Here is a 20,682-nt window from a genome sequence, read left to right as displayed (position 1 = left end):
AGAGAGAGAGAGAGAGAGAGAGAGAGAGAGAGAGAGAGAGAGAGAGAGAGAGATGTTAAAGAAAGTGTTATTCAAATTCAAAGAGTGAGAGAGTGAGAATGGAAAATATAAAACAGTTCTTTCATTTCCTCCTGCAAAACAGCCCTTCCCTCTACTTCTGCTTTCACTATTCCCTCCTCCTCTTGTTGCTCTAGCCACGCATCAGTGAACTGCAGTCCACCACACTCTAAGCTGAATCACACAGGTAACTTACGGGGGCGACGGTGCATAGACGTGGACGTGAACATCCTCTGCATAGTATGTTTCGGTGCCAATGGTGATCCAGGCACTGACCGTGTACGTTCCTGGATCATTGTAGGTGTGGAACAGCTCCACTACACCTGTGGAAGGTTTCAAGAGGTAAAGGTTATACAGAAGACAAGACGAATGCAACACACACACACACACACACACACACACACCCGGTAGCTCAGTGGTTAGAGCGCTGGCTTCTCAAGCCAGAGGACCGGGGTTCGATTCCCCGGCCGGGTGGAGATGTTTGGGTGTCTCTCCTTTCACGTGTAGCACCTGTTCACCTAGCAGTGAGTAGGTACGGGATGTAAATCGAGGAGTTGTGATCTTGTTGTCCCGGTGTGTGTTGTGTGCCTGGTCTCAGGCCTATCCGAAGATCGGAAATAATGAGCTCTGAGCTTGTTCCGTAAGGTAACGTCTGGCTGTCTAGTCAGAGACTGCAGCAGATCAAAGTGAAACACACACACACACACACACACACACACGGTCCGGTAGCTCAGTGGTTAGAGCGCTGGCTTCACAAGCTAGAGGACCGGGGTTCGATTCCCCGGCCGGGTGGAGATATTTGGGTGTGTCTCATTTCACGTGTAGCCCCTGTTCACCTAGAAGTGAGTAGGTACGGAATGTAAATCGAGGAGTTGTGACCTTGTTGTCCCGGTGTGTGGTGTGTGCCTGGTCTCAGGCCTATCCGAAGATCGGAAATAATGAGCTCTGAGCTCGTTCCGTAGGGTAACGTCTGGCTGTCTCGTCAGAGACTGCAGCAGATCAAACAGTGAATTACACACATTGAGATGGATGGAAAATTACTTGAGAGGGAAAGAAATAAGGACGGTAGTTAAAGATATGAAGTCTAAGTGGAGAGCAGTAGACAGCGGAGTGCCTCAGAGGTCAGTATTGGCGCCAATACTTTTTCTCGTATATATAAACGACATGCCAGAGGGAGTGAACAGCTACATAAATCTGTTTGCGGACAATGCGAAACTGTGCAGAGTCATAAAACAAAAAAAGGATTGTCAAATACTGCAGGAAGACTTAAACAAGATCTGGAAATAGAGTAAAAAATGGGAGATGGAATCCAATGTGGACAAAAGCCATGTCATGGAAATGGGAAAAAGTGAAAGACGACCGGTGAAAATCTATAATATGGGAGATGGAGTAGAACTAGAAAAAGTAAAAAAGGAAAAGGACTTGGGAGTGACGATGGAAGAAAACAATCAACCGGTAAGCCATATTGATAGAATTTTCAGAGAGACATATAATTTACTAAGGAATATTGGATTAGCATTTCACTACGTGGACAAAGAAATTATAGAAAAAATTAATGAGTACTAAAATAAGAGCCAGATTGGAATATGCAGGAGTTGTGTGGACCTCCCATAAAAAGAAACACATAAGGAAGTTGGAGAGACTACAAAAAATGGCTACAAGAATGGTTCCAGAATTTAAAGGGATGACATATGAGGAGAGACTGAAACCTCTGGATCTACCAACCCTGGAACAGAGGAGAGAGAGAAGGGATCTGATACAAGTTTATAAATTGATTAACGGATTGGATCAAGTGGATAATGAGAAACTAATCCTGAGAGAAGAATATGACATTCGAAGCACAAGATCGCATAGTAAAAAACTGAGGAAGGGAAGATGTCTGAGAGATGTTAAAAAATATAGTTTCCCGCAAAGATGTGTTGAGACTTGGAACAGTTTGAGTGAGGAAATGGTGTCAGCAAAGAGTGTACATAGTTTTAAAGAAAAATTGGATAAGTGTAGATATGGAGACGGGGCCACACGAGCATAAAGCCCAGGCCCTGTAAAACTACAACTAGGTAAATACACACACACGGCATAGTGTAGTACACATACCGCCCGGCTTCGAGTCCCGGGAAGCGGCGAGGCAAATGGACAAGCCTCTTAATGTGTAGGCCCTGTTCACCTAGCAGTAAATAGGTACGGGATGTAACTCGAGGGGTTGTGGCCTCGCTTTCCCGGTGTGTGTTGTGTGTTGTGGTCTCAGTCCTACCCGAAGATCGGTCTATGAGCTCTGAGCTCGCTCCGTAATGGAGAAGACTGGCTGGGTGACCAGCAGACGACTGAGGTGAATTACACACACACACACACACACACACACACACACACACACACACACACACACACTGCACGTACCACTGTGTGGCCCTTTATCATCAGTTGATCCATCGCCATAATCTATGAACCAGAGGAATGGTCCTGGCTCCGACACCTGATGAGTAGTAAGGAGGGGAGGCATGCAGTTAGTAAGATCAGAAGAGCAATTAGCATGAAAATAGCTGTAGAAGATAGCAAGAAATGCAACATTCCGGCTGTGAGAAAGGCTGAAGACAGTCAGACAGTATGTAAAGGTTTACATAGGTCACATTATTTTTCCTCTATAATCAGAAATGTTCAATATTTTTTATGTGCACGAAAACACATGCAAAGTTTTAAGTATCAGTACTTTATGCTATAAAGCCTCGCCTCGATAAGGGCTTGTTTGTGGGTGTATTTCCTGACTCTATAGCCTCTAGGCGTCATGAGCCCCTCTCGTGCTCAAGATGCCACCTGCTTCAGAGATGCAGGGATAGGTGACTGAGACAAATATCTTATTTTTGTAGCATAAAGCAAATGTCAGAGTGCAAACTTATTTGTAAGTGGAATTTATAAATAGTGTAATATCCTGAAAGTGTTTTATACCAGTGAATGACGCTATTTATAAGAAATTGAGACAGTTTTGTTTACAGTTCTTACGGTTACGCTTACTCATCACTCATCAGTAAATGTCACTAGAAAGTATTACCTTTCCACGACACTACTATCACCAATGAGATATTAGAGACCTGCAGGGGCGGCTACACAAACCTTACTGTGCTGTGCAAGGTAGCAAAGAGCCCTTTATCGAGCTGTTTAGCTTGAGCTATTAGGCTGTCAAGGCGGTGTTTGGAAGCGAGAGGAAGATCGCATTAAGGACTAGACACTACTTGCTGCTGAATGGCTCTAAGATAGAAGTAAGGTTGGCCCTTTTAACCCAAGTGTGGGCCAGGTGGGGGTCCATACCTGGCCGTCACAGTTCTACAGCAGCATCCACCAACGTCATAGCATCGCATCCCATGCAACATGGCCCATCCCGCGGCACCCCTCCCCATGGCAGCATACTAATTAGTACTACACGGATGAACTTGAAATGAATAGTCTGCTGAACAACCTCAAGATTCAATTTTATTCAATCCAGCTGCTCGACATTGACTAACAACAAAAGACGAAGCGAGGAAGGAAAGCCCGTGGGTGGTTTGTTAGGTCGTGAATTGCGCAGAGGGAGCAGTGTGGCCACTACTACCACCGACTTCTGCCACACCTCCAAGAACATTACCCTGATTCCAACAGATATTACCTGCGGGTTGACCACGCCATGTTCAACGAAATATTGCAGCGAATTACACCTCTAATAAGTAGACAGGACTCAAATTGAAGGAAGACATGGAACCAGGGCTACTCGTTTGGCCATTGCACTGCACTTCATGGCCAGAGGGGAGCGGTCGAGGTTATCGTATCTCACTCTTGGTGTCAGCAACGCTCGGTCTGTTATTTGTGTGATTCATAGCGTGATGAGTGACCATGTGGTCCTTCTATAGTTTACTACTTTTATCGGGTTGTTTTTGGTCTACATTCCTGGTATTCTTGTCACTCTGTCCATTTTCATCGGAATCGTAATGACATTAAACGATAAGCCGGTCACTTGTTGTAGCGTTCTTGTACCATTATCGACTTTTATCGAGTGTATCGAGTCTAAGACTCGATTTGTAATTACGATTGGCGATGGAATATCGTGTTATTGCTGTGGTAGGTTCGTTACGTTATCGTTCCTTCATCGTCCGGCCTCTGGTGGGTTGTCATAGTTTTTGGGAGGCGACGAATACGACGACTATGCAGCCCATACAGTGTATACCACAAGACAATCACAGGAAACGTACACTGATAGCGATACGATAAGTTTGTAACGGTTTTTATCTACTTTGAATCGCGAAAAAAACAAGGTGTGCAGTATTTTTTTTCAGGATAAATCGGGAAAATGCCCGACTACCACCATACACCCTATAGACTGTCACTCGATATTTCATGATTCCAGAATTTTTTACCGATGTTATGGCAACCATAACATTCCGCGGTGTAGTGTGTAATAGTGATAATGATAATAATGATAATAATAGTAATAATAATAATAATAATAATAGTGTGTGTGTGTGTCGGGAGTTCACTAGTGATACTTACTAGAAGGGTGATATATGCGATGGTGCCCGCCTCTAATGAATGTGGATCCACGCTCAGGTGTACATTCCTGGTGAACGAGAGTGAGAGAGAGAGAGAGAGAGAGAGAGAGAGAGAGAGAGAGAGAGAGAGAGAGAGAGAGAGAGGAGAAATAAGACAGAGAATATATTTGAAAAATAAAATTCAACACATGTAAAAGAAATGGAATTAAAAAAGAACAGCAAAAATAGAAAAAAAAATTATACCAGTCACTATTTGAATTATACATTTTTATAGAACTTGGCTTAATTTGAGCTGAAATTCTTTGACTTTTCGTTTGAAGTTGGAACCCTGTCTGTACTAATCAGGTGACCAGTGAGGTACACAGTGTTTGCTCTAAATAGTTGTGATTTTCATATTTATTTCTATCAGCACGACCATTTACCTTGCTGGTAACAATGTTCTACCACAAAACGTGCTTTAAAGTTAATCGAAAGTCTTGAAAGATAAATAAAAGATCATAAAAACAAAATGTATCACACCCTTTATCATTAACATGGCCATAAAAGATTTTTTTTTTAGAATGGTGACGCTTGCTGAAGAAAATTAAAACCGAATTCACTCCAAGATACCAATACCATTGAACACTATAAACCATTTAAATGAACTACAAACGTTAATTTTTTGTAAAAGCAACAAAGACAAAATAATTAACAAGGCATACTTCCTTCAACTTCATACATCCACTGACTTCCAGATGGCATTTCCCTCTGCCAAGCCGCCTTCTCCACCTTTTTCCCCTTGTTCTTATCCTTTGACTGTCCCTCGCAATCCCTCCAAAGCTGATTCAAAGAGGTGACTTACGGGGGCGCAGTGACTTCAATATCAACATCCTCTGCGTAGTACGTTACGGAACCAATACGGACCCAGGCCTTGACCGTGTAAGTGCCTGGAGTGTCGTACTGGTAGACGCGCACCACGTCACCTGTGGAAGGTATTGGAGAGTGATGAAGGTGGAATGGAATGACACACACACACACACACACACACACACACACACACACACACACACACACACACACACACACACACACACGCCCGGTAGCTCAGTGGTTAGAGCGCTGGCTTCACAAGCCAGAGGACCGGGGTTCGATTCCCCGGCCGGGTGGATATATTTGGGTGTGTCTCCTTTCACGTGTAGCCCCTGTTCACCTAGCAGTGAATAGGAGGAGGTTGTGACCTTGTTGTCCCAGTGTGTGGTGTGTGTCTGGTCTCAGGCCTATCCGAAGATCGGAAATAATGAGCTCTGATCCGAAGATCGGAAAAAGTCAGGCTGTCTCGTCAGAGACTGCAGCAGATCAAACAGTGAAACACACACACACACACACACACACACACACACACACAAGGCTTACCAGTGTGAGGTCCTTCCTCTTCTGTTCCTCCATCACCAAAATCTATGAACCACGTAAATTGTCCCTGATCCAACACCTGTAAAATAGGGACTGGTGAGCAAATGTTTGTGTGCGTGTGTGTGTGTTTGTGTGTGCGTGCGTGTGTTTGTATGAGTGTGAGTGTGTGTGATTTTTATGACTTTCTGTAGCTGCGAATGAGAAGAAAAGGTGTAAGGGAGTGCAGGGGGAGTAAGAAAGGTGTTTTTTTTTTCTGAAAGGAGAAGCCTTTCATGGTGTTTTTGTTTAGTTTGGTTGTATATTGCGTGTGTAGGGAGGGTGAGAAACTGTCTTGGAGAGAGAAGAAGAACAAGTGTATTATTCACCCACTCACTCATCTGTTTGCATTTTTATCCACCAACCCTTCCAACTACCCACTCACTCATCTATATATCCAGTGTGTGTGTGTGTGTGTGTGTGTGTGTGTGTGTGTGTGTGTGTGTGTGTGTGTACAAACTACCTACTGGCCACCCATATATTCATCCAGGCATCTCCTACCCACTTATCCATTCACCTACACTGCCTCACTCATCATCGTATTCAAAATTCACCATCTCATCCACCTTCCAACCCATCCACCGTATCATTCACTAAACATTAACCTATCCATCTACAGCCACACCCACCCACTAATCCATCCAAGTATCCATCCATTGCCCACTCACCCAATCTATGGACTCATTCACACCCATCCTATCAAACACTTCCCCATCCATCCACTCACATCACCAAACCAACCACCCACACCTCATGAACACCATATACCTTCACCAATCCGCTCAGCTATCAGCTATACACTCACACATTCACGCATCTAAGCACCCACACACCAATCCATCCAGCTGTCCATCTTATACCTATTCTTTTACCTGTGTTCGCGCACACGCGTGTGTGTGTGTGTGTGTGTGTGTGTGTGTGTGTGTGTGTGTGTGTGTGTGTGTGTGTGTGTGTGTGTGAGATCATTTGATCCTATCAGGCAATTTTATTTATAGTGGTGCCCATATTATGGGCCATATCACCACCCAAGTGCATCTTTGGTCAAATCATCTAGAACCTGGGTATCATGGTGACATGTAGGTAACTTTAAACCACTCGACAGATGGCATAGCTTCAAAGTGGTAATCGGTAGGATTCGAACCTACGGTTGGACGTCTGCCCGATCCCACCCTCACCATCTCATGGACTGTGCCACCGCCTCCTTATGGACTATGACTAAGGACTCTTGTTTGCCACTACAGTATAATTTAAACATTTCAACCTAGTGAACCGGCCACACTCCTCTCTATCCTCCTCAACAAGCTCTACCGACATTGCTACAGTCACATCGGCGTTCATATAATGAATAAACTTGCCAATCGTCAATAGTCTTACATAATCTTACCTGAAGAGTAATTACTGAACTGCCGCCCGCCACTATGGAGTTCGGCTCCACGATCAAATGTTGTTCCCTGGCGAGAGAGAGAGAGAGAGAGAGAGAGAGAGAGAGAGAGAGAGAGAGAGAGAGAGAGAGAGAGAGAGAGAGAGACCATTATAAGTAAATCAATTCAGTGAAAATATGGAAAAAAGGTTGCTACAATGAGTGTCTCCTGTTAGGGTATGAAGAGTATATCACTATTTTCCCTTGTTTCTACACACAGCAGTGAGAGCGGGCTGATGTTAGCGAGAAGTCCTTATAAGTGCACATTCCTTTTTTTTTCCTTTGCATGCACTTCTAAGGAGATCTTGCTGAAGTCAGTGTCCGTTCTCACAAGTTCAGTGTGGAAATCTCCGGATTATATATATATGTTGTTATAACTTGTATAATAGCATAGACATACATTTAATACTAACATATATTTTACTTCCTTCATATATAATTAAGTAATACTTTAACTATTGTAACCAATGCATTTGTAACTGTTCTTAAATGTACGAGTCGGTCACCGGTGTTAGTGAGTTTTGCTGGCGAAGATGGACATGATAACCTGCTGAGAAAGTTGGAGTCTAGCGATCTCACGAGCTGGCTGCGACTCTCCTGGCGACTGCCAGTTAACTCTAGACTTGTGTGTGTGCAGATATTCTTATTGTAAATAATTGTACTCTTAGTATAATGATAAACCAAGCTTAGTGAGACAGTTCCTAAACACATGACACTTTAACCTTGTGACCGCTCATGTACAAACATAACATTGACTACAACACTCCAATATACAGGATAAACATAAAGCACAAAGCTTTGATTTCAAAACTGCCCTATGATTCGCTCTGCCAATTATCTCACGTTTCCTTTCCGACCGTTTTTTTGCAGCCGTGGTAGACAACCATTGTTCTTCTAAATCTATTAGCAGTGGTGTTACTCAGGGTTTTGTCTTATCACCAACCCTTTTTCTATAGTTCATTAATGATCTTAACGCAACTTCTTGCCTTATCCACTCCTACGCTGATGATACCACCCTACATTTTTTCACGTCTTGTCAAAGATGACCAAACCTTCAGAAAGTAAACAGATCACGTAAGGACACCTGAGCTTTGATCTTTCTAATATTTTTGAATGGGGCAGAGCAAATTCAGTAATTTTCAATGCCTCAAAAATCAATTCCTTCATGTATCAAGTTGACGCAACCTTCCAGACAACCATTCCCTCTTCTTCAATGACACTCAGCTGTCCCTATCTTCTACAATGAATATCCTCGGTCTTTCCATTACTCATAATCTAAACTGGAAACTTCACATATCATCTCTTGCTTAAACAGTTTCTATGAAGTTAGGCGTTCTGAGGCGTCTCCGCCAGTTTTTCTCACCCCTCCAACTGTGAACTCTGTACAAGTGCCTTATCCGTCCTTGTATGGAGTACTCTTTGCATGTTTAGGGGTTTCCACTCACAGTTTTATTAGGGTAGAATCAAAACCTTTTCGTCTCATCAACTCCTCTCCTCTGACTAACTGTCTTCAACCTCTTTTCCACGGCCGGAATGTTGCATCTGTTGGTATCTTTTTTCTCTATTTTCATCCCAACTGCTCTTTTCAACATGCAAACTGCATGCCTCCCCTCCTCCTGCGGCCTAGCTGCATAAGGCTTTCTTCTTCCTCTCATGCCTATTCTGTCCAACTGTCTAATGCAAAAGTTAACAAGTACTCACAAACATTCTTACCTTCCCCTGGTAAACTCTTTCTTTTATGCAGAAGAGGAAACTGGCCAAGGGCAAAATAAGTGAAAAAAGGTCCACTGGGTTGCCAGTTCCTTTAAAACTCATAAAGGTTATCCAGAAGTGAGGGAAAAAATGTCTTGAAAGCTCCCCCTTAAAAGACGTAAGTCGAGGCAGCGAGGCCGCAGGAAGAGGGAAAGAATGCAGTTATCAAGATCAATAGAGCAGTTAGCATGAAAATAGCGATAAAAAATACCTAAAGATGCAACATTCCGGCGGTGAGAAAGAGGCTGTAGACAGTCAGTGAAAGGGGAAGAGTTGATGAGACGCAAAGCTTTTGATGCCACCCTAGCTAATAAAACTGTGTGAGTAGAACCCCCCTAAAACATGCAAAGAGTATTCCATACAAGGACGACTGAGGCCCTTCTATAGGGTTAGCAGTTGGAGGGGCGAGAAAAACTGGCGGAGACGCCGCAGAAAACCAAACTTCATGGAAGCTGTTTTTGTAATAGATGAGATGTGAAGTTTCCAGTTAAGATTATGAGTAAAGTACAGTATTAGGTGAGGAAGAGGGGGACAGTTGAGTGTCATGGAAAAAGTGGGGATAGTTGTCTGGAAGGTTGTCAAATTGATAGATGGAGGAATTGAGTTTTTGAGACATTGAACAGCACTACGTTTTCTCTGCCCCAATCAGAAATCTTAACAAGATCAGAAGTCAGGCATTCTGTTGCGTCCCTGCGTAATCTGTTAACTTCCTAAGATGTTCGTCGTCTCTGATAGAACGTGCTAACATGTAGAATGGCAACATCAGCGTAGAGTGGATAGGGCAAGAAGTTTGGTTAAAAAGATCATTAATGAATAATAGAAAGAGAGTGGGTGACGGGATAGAACCCTAAAGAACACTACTGTTAATAGATTTAGGAGGAGATCAGTGGCAGTCTATCACGGCTATAATAGAATGGTTGGAAAGGAAACTTGGGATAAAGTTGCAGAGAGAGGGATAGAAACCGTAGGAGGGCAGTTTTGAGATCAAAGCTTTGTGCCAGACTCCATCAAAGCTTTTCCTATGTCTAACGCGACAGAAAAAGTTTCACTGAAATTTCTAAAAGAGGTAGCCAGAAGATCACCAAAACAGCGAACTTGACAGTGAAGTGACAAGTGTTTAAGAATCTTCCTATTGAGGATAGATTAAAAACACTTTAGGCAAGCAATACATTAAAGCTATAGGACGGTAGTTTGAGTGATTAGAACAGTCACCCTTTTAGAAACAGGCTGAATGTAGGCAAACATCCAACAAGAAGGAAAGGTAGAAGTCGATAGACATAGTTGAAAGTGTTTGGCTAGGCAAGGTGCAAGCACGGAAGCACAGTTTTTCAGAACAATACGAGGAACCCCATCAGGTCTACAAGCCTTCCGAGGGTTTAAGCCAGCGAGGGCATGGAAAATATCATTACGAAGAATTTCGATTGAAAATATGAAATAGTCAGAGGGAGGAGGTGAAGGAGGGACAAGCCCAGAATAATCCAAGGTGGAGTTGTGAGCAAAGTTTGGAGGGAAGAGTTCAGCTTTAGAGATAGAAGAGATGGCAGTGGTGCCATCAGGATGCAATAAAGGGGGAAAAGATGAAGAAGTAAAGTTATTTGAGATGTTTTTGACCAGATGGCAAAAGTCTCGAAGGGAGTTAGAGTTTGAAAGATTTTGACATATTCTTTTTATGAAGGAGTGTTTGGCGAATTGAAGAAGTCTCGAAGGGAGTTAGAGTTTGAAAGATTTTGACATATTCTTTTTATGAAGGAGTGTTTGGCAAATTGAAGAACACACTTGGCATGATTCCGGGCAGAAATATAAAGTGCATGAGATACTCAAGTACCTTTTTGTGAGCAACCTCTCTATCATGTATATCACCAGAACAATCTGTTTTAAACCAAGGTGTAGAAGGTTTAGGTTGAGACAGAGAATGAGGAATATACGCCTCCTTGCCAGACATTATCACCTCTGTTATGTGTTCAGCACATAGAGATACGTCTCTGACACGGAAACAATAATCATTCCAGGGAAAATCACCATAATACCTCCTCGGGTCCCCTCAACTGGCAGAGGCAAAACGCCAGAGACACCTCTACTTAGGGGGATTCTGAGGAGGAATTGGAGAAATAGGACAAAATACAGAAATGAGATTGTGATCGGGTGACCCCATCGGAGATGATAGGGTCATGCAGGATAGCAAAGTTGAAGGCTCTTTCACCAGGATGGTCAGTATAGGGAGAAGAAAGCCAAAGCTGGTGGTTAACATTGAAATCTCTAAGGATGGAGATCTTCGTAAAGGGTAGAGGGACAGAATGTCCACCACTTAGAAAGTTAAGTAGTCAAAGAATTTACTATAGTCAGAAGAGTTAGGGGAGAGATAGATAGCACAGACAAATTCAGTTAGAGAGTGACTGTTGAGTCAAAGCCAGATGGTGGAAAACTCGGAAGATTTGAGATCGTGGGCAGGAGAACAAGTTAAGCCGTTGCGCACATAGACGCAAAATCCAGCTTTGAAACGAAAATTCAAATAAAGAAAGTAGGAGGGAACAGAAAGGTGCTACTGTCAGTTGCCTCATACAACTGTGTTTCGGTGAGGAAAAAAAGATGAAAAGAAGATGAGGTATAGTAGAGGAGAGGTGGTGTTCCACAGATTGAAAATTAGATCAAAGACCACGAATGTTGTAGAAGTAGAGAAAGTTGAGGGAGGTGTCAAGATATTAAGAGTCGTCATCAAGAGAGGAGTCCGACATGGGGACATTTCTCGTCCCCTCCCCAGACGAGAACTCTGAGACTGGGTTTGGAGTCGCCATTTTTTTATTTTGAATTTTAAGATAGTTTGAAAGGAAAGTTCATAGCACTCCCTAAATTAGTGCTATTAGATCTCGTTGGGAGTAAAATGATCGTTTCGTTAGGTGTCTACTTCCTCCTCCAGAAAAAAGGTTAAATTCCAGAGCCTGGCCAAACTCTTCCAGGTTTGTCTATCGACTTCTACCTTTCCTTCCTGCTGGAAGAAAAGGGTGACTGCTCTAACCTCTCAAACTACCGTCCTATATCTTTAATCTCTTGCTTGTCTAAAGTTTTTTAATCTATCCTGAATAGGAAGATTCTCACACATCTGTCACATCACAATCTTTTGTCTGATCGCCAGTATGGCTTCCGTCAAGGTCGTTCTACTGGTGATCTTCTGGCTTTCCTTACTGAGTCTTGGTCATCCTCTTTCAGAGATTTCGGTGAAACTTTTGCTGTAGCGTTAGACATATCAAAAGCTTTTGATAGAGTCTGGCATAAAGCTTTGATTTCAAAACTGCCCTCCTACGGCTACTATCCTTCTCTCTGCAACTTTATCTCAAGTGTCCTTTCCGACCGCTCTATTGCTGCTGTGGTAGACGGCTACTGTTCTCCTAAACCTATTAATAGGGGTGTTCCTCAGGGTTCTGTCCTGTGACCCACTCTCTTTCTATTATTCATTAATGACCTTCTTAACCAAACTTCTTGCCCTATCCACTCCTACGCTGATGATACCACCCTACATCTTTCCACGTTCTTTCAGAGACGACGAACCTTTTAGGAAGTCAAGAGATCACGCGGGGACGCCACGGAACGCCTGACTTCAAATCTTTCTAAGATTTCTGATTGGGGCATAGAAAATCTAGTAGTTTTCAATGCCTCAAAAACTCAATTCCTCCATCTATCAACTCGACACAACCTTCCAGACAACTATCCCCTCTTTTTCAATGACACTCAACTGTCTCCCTTTTCCACAATGAATATCCTCGGTCTTTTCTTTGCTCATAATCTTAACTGGAAACTTCACGTCTCATCTCTTGCTAAAACAGCTTCTATGAAGTTAGGCGTTCTGAGGCGTCTCCGCCAGTTTTTCTCGCCCCTCTAACTGCTTACTTTGTATAAGTGCCTTATCCGTCCCTGTATGGAGTTTCGGGGGTTCCACTCACACAGTTTTGCTTGATAGGGTGGAATCGAAAGCTCTTCGTCTCGTCAACTCCCCTCCTCTCACTAACTGTCTTCAGCCTCTTTCTCACCGCCGAAATGTTGCATCCCTTTCTATCTTTTATCGCTATTTTCATGGTAACTGTTCTACTGATCTTGCTCATTGCATGCCTCCCCTTCTCCTGCGGCCTCACTGCACAAGGCTTTCTTCTTCCTCTCATCCCTATTCTGTCCAACTCCCTAATGCAAGAGTTAACCAGTACTCTCAATCATTCATCCCTTTCACTGGTAAACTCTGGAACTCCCTCCCTGCATCTGTATTTCCGAATTCCTACAACTTGTCTTCTTTTAAGAGGGAGGTATCGAGGCATTTGCTCCCCTAATTCTGGCTGACGGTTTTGGCACTTTTTACACTTTTTTAGAGAGACAGCACTCAAGTGGGCCTTTTTTTAACTTTCTTTTTTTTGCCCTTGGCTGGTCCTCTTCCCTGCGTAAAAAAAAAAGAAAAAAAAAAACTAATTTAATCCCCCGCATGAGTTTCTGAGGCTGCATGAAATAAGAGTGATAAAAATAAATATGAAAACGCTTCATGGCACCGAAGGGGTTGAGAATGTTAACATGATTGAATACCAAAGAGCGTTCTCTAAACCTTTTCCTGATCTTGGCTTCTTTTCTTATATGGAAATGCAGTAATAACTTATTTAGAGATAACAATAATGAGTTATTTTTATAAACTTTTAGATGAAGAAAAATAGCAATTTAATATATACATAGACATAGAAGTGCGTATTTCAAAACACAGTCTTTTAAAAATTGGACGTTTAGTGGGAAATATTGACTTACACAGAAGCCTAAATTCTATTTTTCTTCATTTCAAGATGGCTATTCTCTTTGCATCTGCCTCTTGTTTTCCCTTCCCTGCTTGTTCCCATCCCTTGACTGTCCCTCGGAATCCTTCCACAAGCTGATTAAAAGAGGTGACTTACGGGGGCGCAGTGACTTCAATATCAACATCGTCTGCGTAGTATTTTACGGAACCAATACGGACCCAGGCCTTGACCGTGTAAGTGCCTGGAGTGTCGTACTGGTAGACGCGCACCACGTCACCTGTGGAAGGTATTGGTGAGTGATGAAGGTGGAATGGAATGACGCACACACACACACACACACACACACACACACACACACACACACACACACACACACACACACACACACACACACACACACAGGGCTTACCAGTGTGAAGTCCTTCCTCTTCAGTTCCTCCATCACCAAAATCTATGAACCACGTAAATTGTCCTGATCCGACACCTGTAAAATAGCGACTGGTGAGCGAATATGTGTGTGTGTGTGTGTGTGTGTGTGTGTAATTCTTCACTGTTTGATCTGCTGCAGTCTCTGACGAGACAGCCAGACGTTACCCTACAGAACGAGCTCAGAGCTCATTATTTCCGATCTTGGGATAGGTCTGAGACCAGGCACACAGCACACACCGGGACAACAAGGTCACAACTCCTCGATTTACATCCCGTACCTACTCACTGCTAGGTGAACAGGGGCTACACGTGAAAGGAGACACACCCAAATATCTCCACCCGGCCGGGGAATCGAACCCCGGTCATCTGGCTTGTGAAGCCTGCGCTCTAACCACTGAGCTACCGGGCCGTATGTGTGTGTGTGTGTGTGTGTGTGTGTGTGTGTGTGTGTGTGTGTGTGTGTGAATGTGTGTTTGTGTGTGAATGTGTGTTTGTGTGTGTGTGCGTTGTAACCGCCATAGGATAGGTAGGACCATTGTACATAAGTATATTATTCATTATAGAAATCTGATGCAATCTTTCGTAATATGGTGCAACATGTATAAATGCTGACCTCGTCTTTTCCTTTAAAGAGGGGTTGCAGTGTTTCTCTATATCATATAACTAACTAGGGGTTTGTTGCACTCATGATTGACTCAGATAACTAAACCAATTAATGCAATCGCTATAGGTAGGATGCATTTTATATAGGTATCACTACCAGTGAGAAATAAAGGTAATGCACGACACAATACACCCAGTGGACATTTCCCCCGTCACATGACCGACGCCCTTGTGTCAGCATCTTGGAGGCTGGGCGCGGTGGGCGCCGGCGACCGCGGCAAAAGGAAGATAACCAGCGACTGGGAAGTGAGGGGTGTGTCAAGTGTGTGTGCGTCTAACCTCTGTGCTGCGGGAACTTAGTGACTCTGTGAACTCAGTGACATTACAAACATTTTCCCGAGTTTAAAACACGTTTCCGTATGCACTTGTACGTGGCGTGTGGACAGCACTTGTAAATTTTTACATAATATATGTACTAACTTTCATACACTGAGTTTTCCTTTTACACCTGGGTTGTTAAGAAACACTAAAACTACCAGTGAAACCGCTCGGCTGGACAATAAATAAAAACAATAAACTTAAAACTTTATGTGGGCTTACAGAATCTACAGTTGGCCTGCTAATCAAACAAAGTTAACCTTCATACAACCAAAAGCGCTTAACAGCGCGTTTGTGTGTGTGTGTGTGTGTGTGTGTGTGTGTGTGTGTGTGTGTGTGCGTGTGTGAGTGTGAGTGTGAGTGTGTGTGATATTTTTATTACTTCCTGTAGCTGCGAATGAGAAGAAAAGGTGTAAGCGAGTGCAGGGAGAGTAAGAAAGGTGTTTTTTTTTTCTGAGAAGAGGAGCCTTTCATGGTGTTTTTGTTTAGTTTGGTTGATATTGCGTCATTGTTTTATCATTCTCCCAGCTGGAGGACAGTGTAGGGAGGGTGAGAAACTGTCTTGGAGAGAGAAGTAAGACAAGTGTATTATTCACCTACTCACTAATCAGATAGCATATCCACTCACGTATCCACACACATTTTTACCCACCAACCCTTCCAACTACCCACTCACTCATCTATATATCCAGTGTGTGTGTGTGTGTTTGTGTGTGTGTGTTAAGTGCGTCCATGAGTATATTTCAAATATACGAGTGTCGCAGGAACATCCAAAGGTTACTTAGGAATGTGATATATCACGCAATACTAAAGTTAATTGATGCGATAGTTACAACAGACTCTCCAAAACCGAGAAGTGGAATGAAGGTATGAACAACGTGAAAGACATCATATACTGTGTGTGTGTGTGTGTGTGTGTGTGTGTGTGTGTGTGTGTGTGTGTGTGTGTGTGTGTGTGTGTGTGACTAATGACTTGCTTGCCACTACAGTATAATATTAAACACTTCAACCTACTGAACCGGCCATACTCCTCTCTGCCCTCCTCAACAAGCTCTACCGACATTGCTACAGTCACAGAAATAAATAAATTGTAAGTTACATAATCTTTACAAGATTCGAGGTTATCTGAATGAGTTTTCTGCGAACGCTATTGTGCGAGCTGTAGTAATATCTAGACTGGACTACTGTAACAGCTTGTTTTATGGTGCACTAGGTAGAGATATTACTTGTTTGCTGAGGCTTCTTAACTCGGCTGCGCGTTTTGTGTCAGGTACCAGTCGGCGAGATCACATCACTTAGGTTTTGAAGTACCTTCACTGGCTTCCCATAAAACAACGTTTTGAGTGTAAAGTAGTTGTTATCATATATAAGACTATGTGTATGGAGGCTCCCTCATATATGTCTGAATTGTTGTTTCCCAATGTTTCCCTTCGTCAGTTGCGCACTACGGAAATGGGCCTACCTGGAGTGTCGCGCACGAACTCTTCTTTTGGTGATCGTACCTTTTCTGTTGGTGGCGCTAAGCTTTTTAATACTCTACCTACTTCTCTTAGAAATAAAGACAGCTTGCCTTCCTTTAAAAAGGACTTAAAGACTTATCTTTTTAGACAGGCTCACGCCATGAATTCCTGATATTTTTAGACCATTTTTTTTATTGATTTTAATTACTTATTGTTTTTTGTTTTTATTTCACTTTTTAGTGATTTATTAATTAATATTTTAAGTGTGCGCTTTGAGATTTATTTCGGTAATTAGAAAGCGCATATAGATATCCATATCCATACATACATACATACATCGGCGTTCATATAATGAATAAACTTGCCAATCGTCAATAGTCTTACATAATCTTACCTGAAGAGTAATTACTGAACTGGCGCCCGCCACTATGGAGTTCGGCTCCACGATCAAATGTAGTTCCCTGCCGGGGAGAGAGAGAGAGAGAGAGAGAGAGAGAGAGAGAGAGAGAGAGAGAGAGAGAGAGAGAGAGAGAGAGAGAGAGAGAGAGAGAGAGGGTCCATTAAAAGTAAATCAAATGAGGGAAAATATATAAAAATGATATGATAGAATTAGTGTCTCCAATACACAGGCTGAACTTAATTGAATTTCAGTTATAATTCCAAGACTTTAGGTCGAAATCCACACTTTAGCCTGATTCACCTGTGCAATAGACTGGTGATGCGCAGCGCATGTACTGTGTACACACTGCACACCTTAGAGTTGTTGTTGTTATTGTTATTATCATTGCTATCATTATTATCATTATTACAGTTATCAATATTATTGTTATCCTTAATATTGTTTATCTTATTATCATTATAGTTTATTATCATTAATATTATTATCATTGTTATTATTATTATTATTATTATTATTATTATTATTATTATTATTATTATTATTTTTTTATTTTATTATTAATATTATTATTAATATTTTTTTAATTACTATTACATATTTTTTTTTTATTAATTTATCATGATTATTATTTTCCTATTTTTTTCTTTTCTTCTTCTTTTCTTCTTTATTTTTCTTTGTATTATTTTTATTATTATTATTGTTATTATTATTATTTTCATTATCATCATTATTGTTATTTTTGTTATTATTATTATTATTATTATTATTATTATTATTATTATTATTATTATTATTATTATTATTATTTTCATTTTTATAATTATTATTTTATCACTATCATAATCATTATTATTATTGTTTCTTTTTAAGTTGTTACTATCTATCGTTATTATAAATTTTGTGATGGCTATCATCATATCTATCTTTTACTTTATCATTAGCCTTATATAGCACCAAGACATGGATAGCTTTAAATCTTTCATCATCAACCAACCATTCTGAAAAGACTGTGGATATACCTACAACCTCACACAGACACAAGCACACGAGAGTCAATGAAGCAAAGTTTGAGAGACCAGAACGGAAATCTGACTAGTACAGCATCGGGAAGAGTAAAAACAAACCCCTTCCAAAAAATTGAAATTTCCAACCACCACCTAAGCCATCTTAAACTGTTATGAAAGTTTACATAATTGAATAGCAAAGAACATTCGTTAACCCATTTCATGCTCTTGGCATCTCTTTTTTCATCGGTAGACCACAATAATAAATCATTTAGAGACTACAATAATGAGTTATTTAGATGGACATTTATATGAACAAACATTGATGATTTAATGTTCTTGCCTAGTCAAAAGCGTCTTCAAAAATACTTTTGTCTTAAAATTATGTTTTTTTCTTCTTTTTTTTCTTTTTAGGGAATAATGACTGACAAGATGGCTGTTCCCTTTATGTCTGCCTTTTCATTTCCCTTCATTACTTGTTCCCTTCCCTTGACTGTCTCTCGCGATCCTTCCCCAAGCTGATTCAAAGAGGTGACTTACGGGGGCGCAGTGACTTCAATATCAACATCGTCTGCGTAGTACTTTACGGAACCAATACGGACCCAGGCCTTGACCGTGTAAGTGCCTGGAGTGTCGTACTGGTAGACGCGCACCACGTCACCTGTGGAAGGTATTGGTGAGTGATGAAGGTGGAATGGAATGACACACACACATACACATACACACACACACACACACACACACACACACACACACACACACACACACACACACACACACACACACACACACAAGGCTTACCAGTGTGAGATCCTTCTCTTCTGTTCCTCCATCACCAAAATCTATGAACCACGAAAATTGTCCCTGATCCGACACCTGTAAAATAGTGTTTGGTGAGCAAATGTATGTTTGTGTGTGTGTGTGTGTGTGTGTGTGTGTGTGTGTGTGTGTGTGTGTGTGTGTGTGTGTGTGTGTGTGTGTGTGTGTGTGTGTGTGTGTGTGTGAGTGTGTGTGTGATATTTTTATGACTTTCTGTAGCTGCGAATGAGAAGAAAAGGTGTAAGCGAGTGCAGGGAGAGTAAGAAAGGTGTTTTTTTTTTTTCTGAAAGGAGAAGCCTTTCATGGTGTTTTTGTTTTGTTTGGTTGTATATTGCGTGATTGTTTTATCATTCTTCAAGCTGGAGGACAGTGTAGGGAGGGTGAGAAATTGTCTTGGAGAGAGAAGAAGAACAAGTGTATTAATCACCCACTCACTCATCAGATTGCATAACCACTCCCGTATCCACACACATTTTTACCCACTAACCCTTCTAACTACCTATTCACTCATATATCTATCCAGTGTGTGTGTGTGTGTGTGTGTGTGTGTGTGTGTGTGTGTGTGTGTGTGTGTGTGTGTATGTGTATATTTACAAACTACCTACTGGCCACCCATATATCCATCCATGCATCTCCTACCCACTCATCCATTCACCTACACTGCCTCACTCATCATCGTATTCAAAATTCACCATCTCATCCACCTTCCAACCCATCCACCGTATCATTCACTAAACATTAACCTATCCATCTACAGCCACACCCACCCACTAATCCATCCAAGTATCCATCCATTGCCCACTCACCCAATCTATGGACTCATTCACACCCATCCTATCAAACACTTCCCCATCCATCCACTCACATCACCAAACCAACCACCCACACCTCATGAACACCATATACCTTCACCAATCCGCTCAGCTATCAGCTATACACTCACACATTCACGCATCTAAGCACCCACACACCAATCCATCCAGCTGTCCATCTTATACCTATTCTTTTACCTGTGTTCGCGCACACGCGCGTGTGTATGTGTGTGTGTGTGTGTGTGTGTGTGTGTGTGTGTGTGTGTGTGTGTGTGTGTGTGTGTGTGTGTGAGATCATTTGATCCTATCAGGCAATTTTATTTATAGTGGTGCCCATATTATGGGCCATATCACCACCCAAGTGCATCTTTGGTCAAATCACCTAGAACCTGGGTATCATGGTGACATGTAGGTAACTTTAAACCACTCGACTAATGGCATAGCTTCAAAGTGCTAATAGGTAGGATTCGAACGTACGGTTGGACGTCTGCCCGATCCCACCCTCACCATCTCATGGACTGTGCCACCGCCTCCTTATGGACTATGACTATGGACTCTTGTTTGCCACTAGTGTATAATTTAAACACTTCAACCTAGTGAACCGGCCACACTCCTCTCTACCCTCCTCAACAAGCTCTACCGACATTGCTACAGTCACATCGGCGTTCATATAATGAATAAACTTGCCAATCGTCAATAGTCTTACATAATCTTACCTGAAGAGTAATTACTGAACTGGTGCCCGCCACTATGGAGTTCGGCTCCACGATCAAATGTAGTTCCCTGCCGGAGAGAGAGAGAGAGAGAGAGAGAGAGAGAGAGAGAGAGAGAGAGAGAGAGAGAGAGAGAGAG

The 20,682-nt window shown here is 42.0% G+C and overlaps 1 protein-coding gene and 1 non-coding gene across 2 annotated transcripts; one reads left to right on the top strand and one right to left on the bottom strand.

The window, feature by feature from the left end:
- Window positions 1-249: 249 nt before the first annotated feature.
- Window positions 250-20,476, bottom strand: LOC123511093. The gene is made up of 12 exons (XM_045266708.1): window positions 20,452-20,476; window positions 18,740-18,860; window positions 18,190-18,202; window positions 17,190-17,256; window positions 14,335-14,409; window positions 14,082-14,202; window positions 7,378-7,444; window positions 5,961-6,036; window positions 5,410-5,530; window positions 4,570-4,636; window positions 2,452-2,527; window positions 250-380 (listed from the first exon to the last, which is right to left on the bottom strand). Exons 1-12 carry the CDS (start codon window positions 20,474-20,476, stop codon window positions 250-252), a joined length of 960 nt encoding a protein of 319 aa, XP_045122643.1.
- Trnae-cuc lies at window positions 459-532 on the top strand. Its single transcript has one exon. It is a non-coding gene; the product is annotated as a tRNA-Glu (tRNA).
- Window positions 20,477-20,682: the final 206 nt, after the last annotated feature.

The sequence above is a fragment of the Portunus trituberculatus genome, chromosome 31, assembly GCF_017591435.1.
Source record: "Portunus trituberculatus isolate SZX2019 chromosome 31, ASM1759143v1, whole genome shotgun sequence".
Classification (NCBI taxonomy): domain Eukaryota; kingdom Metazoa; phylum Arthropoda; class Malacostraca; order Decapoda; family Portunidae; genus Portunus; species Portunus trituberculatus.
Note: the sequence above shows the minus strand (reverse complement) of the source record. Positions and strands in the feature narration are given on the sequence as shown.

What these genes read in the sequence shown, in the direction of transcription:
- LOC123511093 (XM_045266708.1), bottom strand. Translation starts at nt 20,476, where the DNA reads ATGTCGGTAGAGCTTGTTGAGGAGG. An exon ending in AGAGGAAGGACTTCACACTG is followed by an intron (nt 14,203 to 14,334) that starts GTAAGCCCTGTG and finishes TACCTTCCACAG; the next exon opens with GTGACGTGGTGCGCGTCTAC. An exon ending in ATTGAAGTCACTGCGCCCCC is followed by an intron (nt 4,637 to 5,409) that starts GTAAGTCACCTC and finishes CTCGTTCACCAG; the next exon opens with GAATGTACACCTGAGCGTGG.